General features: G+C 37.3%; 1 protein-coding gene across 4 annotated transcripts; it reads left to right on the forward strand.

Moving 5' to 3' along the window:
• The first annotated feature begins 5,637 nt into the window (after positions 1 to 5,637).
• Positions 5,638 to 15,436, forward strand: LOC108258282 (SH2 domain-containing protein 1A). 4 transcript variants are annotated; one of them, XM_017456813.3, is made up of 5 exons: positions 5,638 to 6,703; positions 7,023 to 7,083; positions 10,409 to 10,550; positions 14,532 to 14,591; positions 14,716 to 15,436. In XM_017456813.3, the coding sequence occupies exons 1-4, from the start codon at positions 6,570 to 6,572 to the stop codon at positions 14,552 to 14,554; spliced, it is 360 nt and encodes a 119-aa protein (XP_017312302.1). In that variant the 5' UTR covers positions 5,638 to 6,569; the 3' UTR covers positions 14,555 to 14,591; positions 14,716 to 15,436. The 4 variants fall into 4 exon arrangements, with proteins under 4 accessions (XP_017312302.1, XP_017312301.1, XP_017312300.1 ...); XM_017456811.3 differs by having other exon boundaries at positions 5,645 to 6,703; positions 14,529 to 14,591; XM_017456812.3 differs by having other exon boundaries at positions 5,639 to 6,703; positions 14,532 to 15,436.
• The last annotated feature ends 921 nt before the right edge of the window (positions 15,437 to 16,357 follow it).

The raw sequence follows: 16,357 nt of genomic DNA on the forward strand, positions 1-16,357 counted from the left end.
GTGATGATGGCTGGTATAAAGTGACGGTGCCAGTAAAGTAGCATTGAATGTCCATTTTCCACTGTATGTGTGTATTGAGGGGGGTCCTGTTTATGTGGTGGATGGCAGCAGGGTGTTTAGGAGTCTGACAGCTTTGGGGGAAAATATGTTGCAGAACCTTGTAGTTTTGGTTTTGATACTGCAAAACTTTCTGCCTGATGGCGGCAGTACGGACAGTCTGTGTGAGGGGTGGAAGGGGTTCTTCATAGTGCAGAAGGCTCTGCATGCACAGCGTGTCTAAAAGATGTCCTGGACAGAGGGGAGAGAGACACCTATGATCTTTTCGGCTGTCCTCACCACGTGTTGTAGGGTCTTGCTTTCAGATGCTTTGCAGTTCCAAACCACACAGAGATGCAGCCTGCCAGAACGTTCTCCACAGTGCCTTTGTAGAAGGTGGTAGTATGGTTCTCTTCAGTCCCTGCAGGAAGTGGAGACGTTGTTGTGCCTTCTTGACTGTAGAGTTGGTGTTGAGAGACCAGGTGAGGTCATCAGAGAGATGCACACTGAGAAACTTGGTGTTACTAACCCTCTCCACCATGGAGCCAGTGGGGAATGGTCAATTGGCATCCTAATCTACAACTACCTCTTTTGTTTTTTCTACGTTAAGTGACAGCTTATCTTCACAGCACCATGTCACCAGTGGCTCCACTTCCTCTCTGTATGATGCTTCATCATTTTCACTGATTAGTCCCACCACTGTCATGTCGTCAGCAAACTTGATGATATGATTGGATTCAGACTTGGCAGAACAGTCATGGGTGAGCAGTATGAACAGCAGTGGGCTGAGTACGCAGCCCTGGTGGGTGCCCGTGCTCAGCATGATGGTGCTTGATGTTCTGCTGCTGGTTTGTATTGTCTGTGGTCTCTCTGTCAGAAAGTCGATAATCCAATTACACAGGGAGGTGTCAAGGCCAGAAGTAGGAGTTTCTTAACCAGCTTCATCATTATAGGAGTCAGTGCCACAGGGCGATAATCATTTAGACAGGTCACCATTGTCTTCTTTGGCACTGCGATGATGGTGTTGTTGTTTTTTTAAAGCTAGTGGGGACTACAGCTTGGCTCAGGGAAATGTTGAAATTATCTGTGAGGACGTCTGCCAGCTGATTAGCACAGTCCTTGAGAATGCGCCCTGGTATGTTGTCTGGGCCTGCAGCTTTGTGTGGGTTAACTCTGGACAGAATCCTCCTCACATCAGCTGGGTCCAGACAGAATACCTGCTCCTGATGGACCTGTGGGAAATCTTACATGCTGGTTTGTCATTTAGAACTTCAAACCATGCATAGAAGTTGTTAAGCATGGCAGGGAGGTGTGTGTCACTAACATTGGCCTGTGGCGTAATTTTGTAGTCTGTTAAGGCCTGGCTGTCCTGCCACATGTGCCTGGTGTCTCTGGTATCACAGAAGTTTTTTTGTTAATGTGTGCATACTGGTGTTTAACTTTCTTGATGGCCCTTGAAAGCTCAGCCCTTGCTGTCCTGAGAGCTACTCCATCCCCCAACCTGAAGGCAGTGTCTCGTGCCCACAGCAGGGTACACGACTTTCAACATTGGCAGATCGCTGTGCTGTTCACACTACATGACTTGCTGCCTTGTATTAGTGAGTCTTGAAATCATTGTGGTGTTCACACTACATAATTTCCCGGCAACAGGGGGTCACACACTACACTGATCTGACAATGACTCTATCACCCGATGTCTGTTGTGCAAACTACTTTTTGTCACAAAACACATGTGAGAAGTCACATGGAAATATGACGCAAAAACCACACGTGAAACGGGAGTTGTTTATTTGAAGATGGACATAGGACAGAAACAAGCGGTGTGAAATGTTTGCATGATGATTTGTGCTGAAGAAACCCCCAAAACAAAAAGACAAAATAAAGAAAAGTTTTGCTGCTTTTCCTACCTCACGATGACCTCACCCCATGCCTTGCTCTCTCATTGGCTGTAGTCTTGCCGCAATCACTTCAGTGACAACACTTTTCACACCAAAAGATGTGGAGTCACCCCAACAGCTCCAGATATTTAGCTGTTTGGCGTCGGCGAGCCTCTTTGATGTGTCGTTGAGTAGTTATCACCAATTGGCGAGCTCGGATTGCTCACTGATTTGCCTCAGATCAAAAGGTTTTTGCCTTTGAGCTCGGCGACTTGCAAATTCTGGCTTAAAATCATGTAGTGTGAACTAGGCTTTCAACATGTTCCATTTTCTGTGCTCTCCAAGCAGTCCTGCAGAACTGAAATGGCTCCTTCTGGCCAGATTCTGATGGTTCTGTGTGCTTGCTTGGAGCATTTCAGCAGTGGTTTATATGCTGAGAGAAGCATAACACAAAGATGATCTGAGAAGCCAAGGTGGGGATGAAGTATGGCCTTGTATGCCTCGTAGATGTTGGTGTAAACTAAGTCCAGCATATTATCTCCTCTTGTGGCAGAGTTCATGTGCTGATAGAACTTGGGCAGTACAGACTTTAGATTGGGATGGTTAAAGTCGCTGGCAACAATGAAAAAATCATCAGGGTGGGCCATTGGTTGCTCACTAATGGCACCGAAGAGCTCACACAGCGCCTCGTTAGCATTTGTGCTGGGGGGAATGTACACTGCTACCACAGTGATGGTGGAGAATTCCCTCAGCAAATAAAACGGCCTGCGCTTTACCACAAAAAAATTCTAGCTGCGGTGAACAGTGGCTTGCAACTATTGTAGCATTCGCACACCACTTGATGTTTATGTAAATACACAGTCCACCACTGCAGGTCTTAACAGAGGCTGCAGCATTCCTGTCAGCACGCAACAACATTAGCCCTTGCTGCTTGATGGCTGTTGGGATGTTATCCTGCAGCCATGTTACCATGAAAATATACATATTTTCATATATATATATATATATATATATATATATATATATATATATATATATATATATATATATATATATTTTCATGGTGGTTCTTTTGAGTCCCAGAGCCTTTGAAATAGCTTTGTAACTCTTCCCAGACCGATGTATTTCAATCACCTTCTTCCTCATCACTTCTGGAATTTCTTTCAATTTTGCCACTGTGTGTTACTGAGTAAGACCTTTTAACCAACTTCCAGCTGTTGAAAAAGTTCTATTTAAGTGTTGATTTGATTGAACATGGTTTGCAGTAATCAGGCCTGGTTGTGTCTAGTCCAGCTGAACCCCGTTATGTATGCGGTTTCATAGATTTGGGGAATTTGTTTTAACTTTTATTTTCATTTCTGAAACAATTTAATATGAGATATAAACAAAAACAGATTGAAATCAAAGCACTGTACCAATGTTGGGTAAGTTGTAATACATGTGTAATATGCTTATAGATTTTGTCCTGGAGTTTTTAGTGGCTATTCTTTGAAATTAAAAACTACACCCAAGATGCTCGTTGACCTTTTGATTGACATCTAATTAACATCTTTAAAACTGCTTATAATTACCTGAGAAACATAGCCAAAATAATAAATATGCTAATCCTACAGAGTAGCTGAACACTGAGATGGGCTCACAGATGCCTAGATAGGAGAGATTCATGATTGATGAAGAAAAGTAATGCCATACCTCCCACACAGAGAAAAGGCCAGTGTAAGTAAGCAGTATAGTTCGTCATAAGCACTTTGCTTAGTTGAGCAACAGTATTACTGTCAGGTGGTAGAAGATGAAAACCATCTTTAAAACATACTTGATTAAGTCGACCTATTCCTAGTTCTTTTGACTTATGACTTATTTTGTTAAGAAACTCACATTTCAACCCTTTAAACAAGTGTTTGCTTTGAATGTGGTGACTTACTGTATAAACATTCAGTTCCATTGATAGCAATATTTTTATTGCAGGCAGATGGATTTCTTGTTAATGGGTAATAAGCACTGTGTGCATAAGCCAGTGAATTCTGCTTATTCACACACACACACACACACACACACACACACACACACACACACACACACACATATATATATATATATATATATAATATATATAAAGCAATGAATATGAATGAATGCATTATTAAGAGATGCATAGTATTTATAGAAAAGCACTACTGGGAAATATATATATATATATATATATATATATATATATATATATATATATATATATATATATATATATATATATATATTTGTGCTTCTCTGCACCACATGATAACCTGCACCAGTGGTCACAAAGACACAAAGATGCTAACAATATTCAGTGTGCTGATCACATCTTTAATTTATGCATATGCATCACCCATGGTCTTTTATGAGTCATGAGAAGAGAAGGAGGGGAGAGACCAGGTCTACTAACTGAAAATCATGTGCTGCTCTCTTAAAGAAGTGGAGGCGTCAGAAACACCATGCTACAAATTCAATGGAGTGTCACATTTTATGTTAGCTTTGCTATTTCTGTGCTGTGCATCATGAAAACTTTTGTTAGAGAAGTCCTTTGAATACATCTCACAATGCTGTTGTTGTTGTTGTTGTTGTTGTTGTTTTAAACTGTTTTATTTATTTATTTAGTTTTACTATTTAATTATCCCGGAATCTTATCCAAGAACAAAAGTGTTTTGTAGATGCTCTTTCCTTTGAATTATTATAATGTATATTGGTGAAGGGAATTTTGGTACAGAGTTAATACAGAGCTCTTGAACCCTGACCAAAAATTGGGTTGTATTGGGTTGCATTAGTAAATGTTCACTTGTGGTGTTTCAAGCTCATCAACTTTTACAGTTAGGATACAGTGCTGCCTTCCAGCTGAATGCATGTAGCTGGAATAAAGTTCAGTTCCGCATGTTTTTGACCACATCCTGAAAATAAGACAAAAAAAAAAAAAAAAAAAACTACAAAGAACAATTGCTGCACAGGAAGTAGCATCTGTGTTTACAACAAAAATGTGAGAACAGTTTGAAATCTTGATTGTTTTTCAAGTTAGAGCAGAACTAAACAGACACCTAAAATAGAGACATACATTGGACCAGCATGTACCATTACAAATGCATGGACATTCCTGTCTTTACTGTATGCAATGTAAAGCACTTTGTAAACTTTTTTTTTTTTTTTTAAAGTCTCAAGTAAAATAATAATAATAATAATAATAATAATAATAATAATAATAATAATAATAATAATAATAATAATTGGAAGAAGAACAGCAACAACAACAATAATATTCATTATCATTATCATTATTATTATTATTATTATTATTATTATTATTATCAGACAGTGCTCATTATACTTATACTCAAATTCTACACTGCGTACTGCACATGAACTGTGGTCAACATCTTTTATTTCCTGTGGAAGATTCTTGCACTTCGCCCCTCTTTCAGAACACAGCATCAAAAAAAAAGTTAGAGGTTTCTCTTTTGATTATCTTGAACGTGTGGGTTGAGAGAGAGAGAGAGAGAGAGAGAGAATGTGTGTGTGTGTTTGGGGGAGGAGGGTGGGGTTGTGAGTGGGTGTGCGTGCGTCTGCGCGCGCGCGCGCGCGTGCGAGCGCACAGATGCGTAGCCTCTCATGTAGCTGCTCAGCACGTAGAAACCTTTCAATTATTATTATTATTATTATTATTATTATTATTATTATTATTATAGCAAAAATTGTTTTCTTGCGCTGAAAATTAAGACAGAACAGATCACATGGGATTACTGTGTTCTAAGTGGGCATGGTCAATCAGGTTTCAAGCAAATTCAGCATTAAACTCTACGGACCCGAGTACCCACCCCAGGGGATCAACATTATATTATAGTTGCTTTTTTAAAAATGTAAAAGCTTTGAACATGCTTTGTACATCTAACAGTCCAAATTGCATGCCATCCTACTGGGTGATCCTCTCTGATGCAGTCTGCTCCATAAGTTTAGTAGGCTATATTTCGCTTTACACTTAGAATTATATTGATCTTTTTTGTTTGTTTGTTTGTTTGTTTGTTTTTGTAAATGCCTTTATCCAAGGAAATGTACAAGTAAGGCAGGGTATAATCCTGGTACAGAGCTGCAGAGCCGACAGAGAGCCACAACTCCGAGAGCACATACACCGAGACCTCCTCAAAACACTAACATTAGAGCAAGTTGAAGCTTTTCAGAACAAATCAGCCTGAGCAAAGTCAAATTGTGCCCTGACCTACATATGGATATTCATTAACATGTAGCCTATATTATCCCGCATAATCGCATTTTCTTTCTTTTTGCGCGTCTCCAAAAAAAAAAAAAAAAAAAAAAAAAAAAAAGGCCTTGCACCTGCTTTTTCCAGATGTCTTGCGACCTGGTATAGCCTAGGTAACGAAGTGTACTTTATAATACATATGACTGCATTATATGCTTTTCTGTTTTTTAAATAGGTTTCAATAGGTTATGCATATTTAGTTTAGGGTATCAGTGTTTGTGGTGTGGATCTGAATTCAACAGTGCGCACAGCGCAAGGTGCAAAAGTGCAGATTTCTCGGCCCCGCCTCTTTTGATATTCACACGCAAGGGAAGAAAAAAAAAACATCTTAAACGCTCAGATATTAGCTCAAGGGCAACGTTTACACGTTACAAAAAATGCTCCAAAACGTGTACTATGGGCAGATTGGCCAAACGGATGTAGAAAGGTTATTGGGAAAATATGGGAAGGATGGAAGCTTTCTCTTGAGAGACAGCCAAAGCGAGCGAGGAGCTTTATGTCTCTGTGTCAGGTAAGAATCTTTTTTTTTTTTTTTTTTTTTTTTTTTTTAAACCTATTTATGCTACAATCTTTGGTTAAACCTCGAATTAGCTACACTGATTCTCAGCACTCCTGTGACAAACGTTTCCACAGTAGATATTCCATTGGTGCATTAAAGAATGAGGAGTTTTGAAACCAAATCACTTGCAGAAATGTTGCAGATGGATAAATTTGGTTTTTGCACCAGAACACTGAAATGAAATTATTCAACAGCTGATGCAGAAGTAAACTATGTGGAAAGAAACATTAAAGTAGTTGAATAATCTAAACTCATTTCTTTTTGCATCAAGGAAAACTCCATTTGTGCACACATACAGGATTGTCCATACATCTCAAGGCTGGTCAGTGGAGGTAAGCAGCATCAATTTTAATTTGATGATTTTTCATATTTTACATCTTGTTTCTTTAGAAAATGATAAAGACTGAACAACAAAACTCAAATAACACAGTGAAGGTAAAAGTATGAGTCAGTGCCACAGCATGAGCACCACCAACAATGCTTAATTTTATTAGATTTTTTATTTTTTTTCATTTTCATCATGGTTATACATTAACTCAAGAAAATGTTATGCCCAAATGCAATCTCTGTTACAGTTTGCAAGGAAATTTTTAATTCCTGTTTGCATGATAACTGCATGCTGGTCTGCTGGACGAGATCTTCTGAAAGCATCTTTCATTCCCTTGTGCTGCCACCTTTTTAACAAAATTCTCGTATAGGGAAACACATGGCATCTGGCCTATAAATATATATTTATTGCAGTTCAATTGTGCTTTCTTTTATTCCACGGTTTATCATAGTTTTTTGGGTATATTAGTAATGATTTATTCGCAAGGTGGCTTACTTGGTAGCATATTTGCCTCACAGAGTCGGGGGCTCGAATCCCACCTCTGCCCTGTGTGTGTGCGGCGTTTGCATGCTCTCCGTTCTCCCCGTGCTTCAGAGGTTTCTTCCCTCAAGTCCAAAATCATGCACTGTAGCTTGATAGGCATTTCCAAGTTGTCCGTAGTGTGTGAATGGGTGTGCAATTGTCCACCCCATCGAGGGTGTCCCCCGCTTTGCGCCCTGAGTTCCCTGGGATAGGCTCCTGGCTCCCCCACAACCCTATTTAGGATAAGCAGTATAGAAATTAGATGGAATGGATGGTAATGCTTTACATTAAGGTTCTCTTAACTAACATTATTTACTGTGTTACTTCGTACAACCATAAGTAATGTTAAAAAAAGTAAGTTAATTGACATCTGTTTAAATGTTGAGTAACACTTGCATTCACTAATGTTTATTCAATGCATTAAGAATCAATATGTTGTTCGTGTCAGTCATTGGTTTTTCATTGCGGGTATAAACGGAGAATGCAGGTGTTGAATTTTTGGCCCGTTTGGTTTATAATTTAAATAATTAGTTAATAGGGAAACTTAATGTCAAACCTACTGGCTATATTTTAAACATTAACTGAAGTCTTCACATGTTTGAAAAATATACGTGCATGAATCTGACCACAGTATTTTCAAGAAGCCTTCTCTTTGGAGCTTTTTATCAATGTCAGTGTAAATCATGCATGCAACGCCTCCTTTTATCACATTAAGTATACCTTGATTTTTATTGTAGCTGCATAATGCAAAGCACAGACATGAAATATACAGACGGTCTTCTAATTTTACGGTTAAATGTCCACACTAAATGTGAGCTGATCAAAAAAACAACAACAAAAAAAAACAAACCCACAGGAAAGAAGGTACACTGTGACTTCTGAGTGACAGACGACAGATATATGCCCAAGGGTTATGCTTTCATGTCTGTGGTTGTTTGTTAAATCGTGATCTGTCTTTAGACCATTCCCACATTCCTCTCTCTCTCTGTCTCTCTCTCACACAACATCACACAATAAACGCAGGCGGATACTACAATAAATACAACGACAATTCCAAAAAAGTTGGGACACTGTGTAAAATGTAAATAAAAACAGAATGCAATGATTTGCAAATCTCATAAACCCATATGTTGCTCTAAAACCTGTGTATACCTTTCAGCATTGATGTTGCCTTTCCAGATGTGCAAGCCGCCCATTCCATAGGCACTAATGCATCACCACACCATCAGAGATGCAGGCTTTTGAACTGAGCGCTGATAAAAAGACAGATGGTCCCTCTCCTCTTTAGTCCTCTTTAGTTTAGAGAATGCGGTGTTCATGGTTTCCAAAAAAAATTTCAAATTTCAATTTGTCTGACCACAGAACAGTTTTCCACTTTCCCTCAATACATTTTAAATGGGCTTTGGCCCAGAGAAGACGGTGGCTGGATCATGTTCACATATGACTTCTTCTTTGCATGATTGAGTTTTAACCAGCATTTGTGGATGGCACGGTGGACTGTGTTCACAGACAATGAGTTCTGGAGGTGTTTGTGAGCCCATGCAGTGATTTCCATTACAGAATCATGCCTGTTTTTAATGCAGTGACACCTGAGTGCCCAAAGATCACGGGCATGCAGTATTGATTTTCACCCTTGTCCCTTGCGCAGAGATTTCTCCAGATTCTCAGACTCTTTTTTATAATAGTATGTACTGTAGATGATGAGCTATTCATAGTCTTCACAATTTTACGTTGAGGAACATTATTCTGAAATTGACGCAGTTTTTCACAGATCGGTGAACCTCGGCCCATCTTTACTTCTGAAAGACTCTGCCTTTTTTTTCTTAAAATGGTACATTTACTCAGTTTAAGCATTTGATATGGTTTCTATGTTCCATTATGAATAACATATGGGCTTATGAGATTTGCCAATCATTGCATTCTGTTTTTATTTGCATTTTAAAGAGCATCTCAACTTTTTTGGAATTGGGGTTATATGCTAAAATATATATTTTTAAATTGCTTAAGTTAAAGGAGAATTGAGCAGTGAGTTAATTCATTTAAGACCAACATTCATAATGACTAATTGTAGTTCTTTTTTCCTCTAAAGTGTTTTTCTGTTTTGAAAGGATTTTACTCATGATGAATCAGACATGAGTCAAGCCTGGTTAACTTCAACTACTATGGGAGTAACAGTTAGACTTTCAATTTCTTTACATTTCAATATACACTCACCAGTCATTTTGATCATTCAGAAGTGGAACCCTATGTATTCTTTTGCTGCTCTAGCCCAATTACCTCAAGGTTCGAAATGTTGTGTGTTCTGAGATGCTTTTCTACTTTTTGTAAAATGAGTTATTTCAGTTACTGTAGACTTCCTGTCAGCTTCAACTCGTGTGGCCATTCTCCAGTGACCACTCTGGTGACAAGGCTTTTCTGCCACAGAACTACAGTTCACCAGTTTTGTTATTTTTACACACCATTCTGTGACACATTTGTGTGTGAAAATCCCGAGAGATCAGCAGTTTCTGAAATATTTAAACCGTCCTGTCTGGCACAGCCTGATGTTTGCTAACTGAAGGTGTTGAACTGTATCTGATTTTCTGATTGGATAATGACATGAATGTGCAGGGGTATATTAAAGCGTCCGACAGCATTCTTCATGGAACCCCTAAGATCCATGAACTTTACAGAAGTCATCATAATGAAATCAGCAAATTCACGTCTTTATAATTTTGACCAATTATATTATGCTGCCTTTAATTTCTAACTGTATTAAAGAATAAATATTCTCCCCATTTTTTTTTTTTTTTTTTACACCTTTGAAGACTGAAAACAAGGAGAAGATACAATGGTTCCAGTCACTGGATAAACTCATTGAATCCTACAAAAAGACTCCCCATAACATGGTTCCTCTTCTGTATCCGCTTGAAAAATCACCTCTATATGAAGAGGAGAGAGAACTCGGAGGTGAGCTTGTGTGTGTTTATTCTGTCATCAGGATTTGTGGTAAGATACCAGATTGTGTTTGATATGAGGAAGCTTTCGAATTAATAACTTCAAAAGCATTTCTGTGCGAGTAACCACTATCAGATTACATCTACAAATGTGTAAAGCCTGACAGAAAATAAATCAAGCATGAAGTTGGTAAAGGAGTCAACAATGAATCAAGTGAAACTAGACTCAGTTTCCACTAATTGACCAGGAAGCACAACATAGTCCTAAGAAGACCAGAGAGAGCCACAACTACACACTCAAATATAGAGCTGTAATTTAATGTGTGTGCTAGAGCATGTGCTCATGTGTAATTTATGCTAATCAGGAAAGATATAAGACTTCAGAAAATATAAACAAACCTTTTAACTGTTGTTTTCATACAGAAAGACATTTTAAGCCTAAATCAATCCAAGTTATGTTCTAGTCCTCCTGATATACAGTCATTTAAAGTCACTTAAAACTTGTTTTGACATTTTTATTTTATTTTTTACACATGGAAAGATGATTCATTGCTTGTTGTGTTTTCCACAAAACACTGACAACAGACAAAAGTGCAGAAGCATGTGCTCACTTTTATCCTCATCAAGAGATCCGGCTTAAGTGAATATTTCTTCTATAACAGCAGTACATTATCGTTCTACATAAACAGATTAAAATATTTAATTAATTGCTGGCATGGTGATGTTTTCTGAGGAGACCTTTATTTAGCATTTACAGAAGGAGTCTCTAGTGTAGTGCTTTGTAACAGTTAGAGATATAGTTTTAAATCTAAGTTTGACATGAGAGAGTCTACAGGATCAAGGGCTTTGCGGTTTCTCTGTAACAAGACGAGCTGCAAATCAATGCAGTGGTAAATAAATGCCTCATAAGCTGTCTAAAAGCAAAACCTCATAATCTCTGAGCAAGGTTTTGTATTGAAATTCTTCTTTCAGGACAGCACTGAGAAAACAGATCAGTATGACTGCAAGACACTGAATTATCTTGTAGTTTCATGACATTAAATGAATCTGAAATTTCTGGTTTCAGTTAAAACAGCAACATGTCACAAAAGAAAAAAGCTATCCACTCCATTTGAGGTGCAAACTGCTTCTCTGTTTGCTGAGAAATATGGGAAGCCAAACAACTCAAAAGCTGGTCCAAACTGAGCTACTCAGAAGTCAACCAGTCAACAGCGCTAGGAGGTCCAAAATGGTCTGCGTACCTGAGCCACCCACTGAGCATCGCAAAATAAACTGGGAGAGACTAAATAGATCATTGGATTACTTACAGCCATTTAAATAGGCTTACATTTATGTGTTCCTGCCCTTTAAAGATAATCTGAATATGAATACACTCTGAAGACCTCTGAAGTCTCAAGACCTTTCTTCTCATAAACTGTGTGTCTCTTATTGATTCTTTCAAGGGCTTTGTCAATTCCTTTAAGACTTTTAGGACTATTTAAAACATCCTATGCAGATTTGGGAAGAAAATAACACTTATAATAACAAAACAACCTATTTACTCACATGGACGCACACAATATGAATAGGAGTACAGTCTTTATTTGAACTTACACTAAAGACTTACAATGAAAAACCTATCCCTCAACTTGGGATGAAACGTGAAGCACAAAACTAAGTACAGCCTTATGCCTAGAACCAGTAGCTTAACTCATGCACCAAACATACATTTAACTTAGGCAGGAACACTCCTCTAAACTGAGACATGAACACATCTAACTGTGGCCTGAACACATCCTTTAACTAGAGCATGAACACATCCTTTAACTAGTGCATGAACACATCATGCAACTAGAACACGAACACATCATGTAACTATGATTAAATGACTTACAGGAAAGAAGCACTCTTAGCTATGACAGGGCATAACCACTCTTAACTAGGACATCGCATATACAATCTTAACTCTGGCATGGCATAAACACTCTTAATAAAGTGTAAGCTAAGGAACAGGAAAACAGATAGAGCATGGCAACATCACAACCTGGCACCATTATTCATTCCGTCGTCTTCTCCGTTAGTCCTTACACCATCAGTCCTTTACTTTACTTTACTTTACTTTACTTTACTTTACGTTACGTTACGTTACGTTACGTTACGTTACGTTACGTTACGTTAGGTTAGGTTAGGTTAATGCCGCGCGAAGTGCGCAGCAACGTGAGGGGTTTAAGTAACCAGTCTCTTGATTGCCGACAGCTGGCAACACTTGACACAGCTTTAGTATCCATGCGCACTTCAATCACGTGCACATGCGCGCTCTCAAGCCGCTCGTGCACGTTGTCACCACAGCGCCATCTGCCAGCGGTACCGTAACAATTTTAAATAAATCATCTTATCAAATGATCATAATCACATCGATTCATTTTACAGTCCTACTAGCCTATTATTTTGAGTACAAAAACCTTTTTATTTGGGTGAGGAAGCTGGCGTTTTGAGTGGGATTTTCACACCCTGTCATGCTGGTGGCTATATGCCACTACAGTAGACGTATCTTGCAGTATTAAGGTTAAAGATCAATCAATGAATTGATCATTGATTTAAATGACGTTTGATCATAGGAATTTGTGTAAATTGACATCCCTACTTCTCACAGAGCTTTAAAGTTATTTGGAATAAAATAGGACTGCATGTTGTTTTGGGAAAATAATCAATGGTGGTGTGGTGTGATGTGAAATTACTGTTACTACCCTATAACTGATTATTTTCAGCACATTCTGAAATGTTTTGTTCATATAATATTACAGAAATGTGCCAACAACTACAATTTTGTTTTCATTTTTAATTGAAGGATGTCTTGTCATACATTTTATCCATTTAAAGTTACATTCAATGTTGTGGAACATCTGTAAGCCAAGTTAGTTCTAGGGCCATTCTCAGAATTTAGTGCTCTTTTAGTGCTCTTTCAGTGCTGTACGATGATGCTTGCTAGTTAGAAAGTTACTAGCTATTTCTGGACAAAATTTAAAGCCCATTTCCTAGGATGAATGAATGCTGTAAATGCATCATGCACCACAGCATCTGTCTTATCTGTTCAATCCAAATATATATATATAAGACTGATCTCCAGTTATCAGAAACATTTGGTTGCAGTTGATTTTAAGTTTAAGGGGGTACTTAGTTTTTCACATGGGTGATAGGTGTTGGATAACTTTATTTTGCTTCAATAAAATAATACAAAAATAAAAAACTGTATTGTCTGTTTACTCAGGTAGTCTTTGTTTTATGTTGTATTTCATTTGAAGATCTAAAACTATTTAGATATACACACATAAAAAAAAAAGAAATCAAAAAAAATTCTATACAATTGTGTGCTTCCAACTTTATAGCAACAGTTTGGGGAAGAACCACATATTGGTGTGATGGTCAGAAAGAAGTGTAGAGAGGTCGAAAAACCTTAAAAAACAAAAGGATATTTTCCTTCTTAATCTGTTTATGTGGAAATAACTCTCAAAAATGTTTCATAGACACTTAGTACTAATATAAAAAAAAGACCAGCTGAAAATAAGAAGATATGGATATTTAACACTGATGACAGAAATATTTTGAGGGGAAAAACAAAGATGCATTATTGTGTCCTTGAACTCATGGTGTTCATATTCTGTACATCTAAAACAGTGAATAGTTCACTGGCATATTCAGTTACTGTTTGCACCAACAGTTTTGTTTTTTTGAATGTCTTACTCGTGAGGTCAGAAATAAGAATATATGTCCATAGTAAATACTTGAAGTTGGTTAGAATCTAAAGCATAATTATAAGTTGATAATTATAAGCCATTATTGCATTTTGTTTGTTTTGATTGTCTTTTTGTTGCTTTAGCATCTGTGCATGTGGTTTGAACCACAGCCCTCAGTAGCAGATACGTAATCAATCATAGAGGAGTGCATCTTATCTCTTCACTCTTCACTTATTATTTACCTCTAACTCTTTTTTCACTGTGTGTTCATTTATCAGCAGAATCAGCCTACCTGGAAATGTGATGCTCAAGTGTGACCCACTGCGAGGGAATGTGTCTGTGTAAATATATATATTTTTTCTTTTCTAAAGTACTTTTAACATGTAATGCAAGCATTTGTTATCTATAAAAATGAGATTATCCTCAGTCTATCTTTGTTTAACTGGCGCATTTATATCTCTCAAGTGACCCTACAGGCCTTCTGTTATTTAAGGCCTTGAAAATATTCCACAAGATGGCAGTGGAGCAACTAAAATATGTGTGGTGGATGGCACACCTTCACTTCTAACTTCCCCTAAAGTTCAGAAGGAAGTTTGTAAATACCCACTACATGACAGCAAGTCTGTGTGATGCATTCTGTGTTCAGGAAATTTCCGATCGAAAGTGTTCAGTCTATGCACAAGATTCAGGATATTCCAATAGAAAGAAACTGAAAATACTGTTTAAACTGTAAATAACAACACTTATTTCTTGCATTTATTAATCACAATGTTTTACAACCTGACCTATATCTAGTGGACAGCCATTCTTCTCTAAACTTTGCAAAGATGTGTTGTTTAGTTTTTACACAAAGTGAAGTGTTTAGAATACATGGGAAAGTGATACTCTGCACAAAGTATCTTTACTAGATAATTTTTCCATAAAATACATGTAATTTTATTGATGATAAACCTCCTGGAAGGAAAATACCAGACATTTTGACAAGATGTTTGACAAGAATGTTTCAACATAAATAATGGATGTGCCAAAATGTGCAAAATTCCACTTGTCAGGAGAAATGGCAACAATTACTACTTACTATCTGTATTGTTTATACAATGCATGTTAATTAACTAAGTTAATGTATTTTTTTTACTTTGCCTAAATCTCTCAAATAAACTGCCAAAAAAAAAACCCCAAACGTTTTCCTTTCTTTTTCTATTATTTCTTTCGTTTCTGTTTTATTATTTCTATTTTATTTTATTTACTTGTACTTAAGTTTCTGTTCTCCATTTAGGATCTATATAGGAGAACTGTGATTAACGTTTTTAAAGTTACAGTTTTGACATGAAATGTTCTAAATGTTTAGTATGGAGGCCTAAGATGCAATAACAAAAACAAAGTAAAATAAAAATAAAAAACCTGGTGATTTTGCAATGCAATACATAGAGGTAATCACTCAAACAAAGGAAAATTAAAAACAGTCAAGCAGCCTTCATTAGATCACTTGAGATGGAATGACCCATAGGTGTTATGGTCTCGTTGTATTGTAATGACTTTACAATAATTTCCAATAACAGTAAAATATAGTATGGCTGGGGGCCAAAAATAACACATTTTTTGGAAAGTCCCCGACTGTGGGCAAAAGCCAGCACTGTCTAGGGATTACTCACAGCATGCGCCTTTCACACGTCATCCATTCTAGTAGAGTGTGAGATATATATTTTAGGAAATTAATTAATAAAACAAAGAAGTAATCTGATGAAATTTGGATTATTTAGTTTGCAGTGGGTCACGTGATAAATGCATTTATTTGATAAATCAGTTAAGTGCACCAATAAATTTAGGAGAGTAACATGACATTCTATTGCACTTTACAATATCTATAAACGTGCATATATTTTTTGTATAATCTATTTCCTAGTACTACTGATCTAACTGTAATGCCTAAGAGTAAAACCGACAAACTAACATTTATAGCGATGAGGCAACTAACTGGTCACTTCCTTTTATTGGTCTCTCAACTTTACAAAATCAAAATGGAAATGAAAGCAACTGCTTATTTTTTTTTGTTTTTCATTGCACACACTAAAAAAAAGGAAATTCATTCATTTTTCATGAAATTATG

The sequence above is a fragment of the Ictalurus punctatus genome, chromosome 26 (assembly GCF_001660625.3).
Source record: "Ictalurus punctatus breed USDA103 chromosome 26, Coco_2.0, whole genome shotgun sequence".
In the NCBI taxonomy this organism is placed as follows: Eukaryota; Metazoa; Chordata; class Actinopteri; order Siluriformes; family Ictaluridae; genus Ictalurus; species Ictalurus punctatus.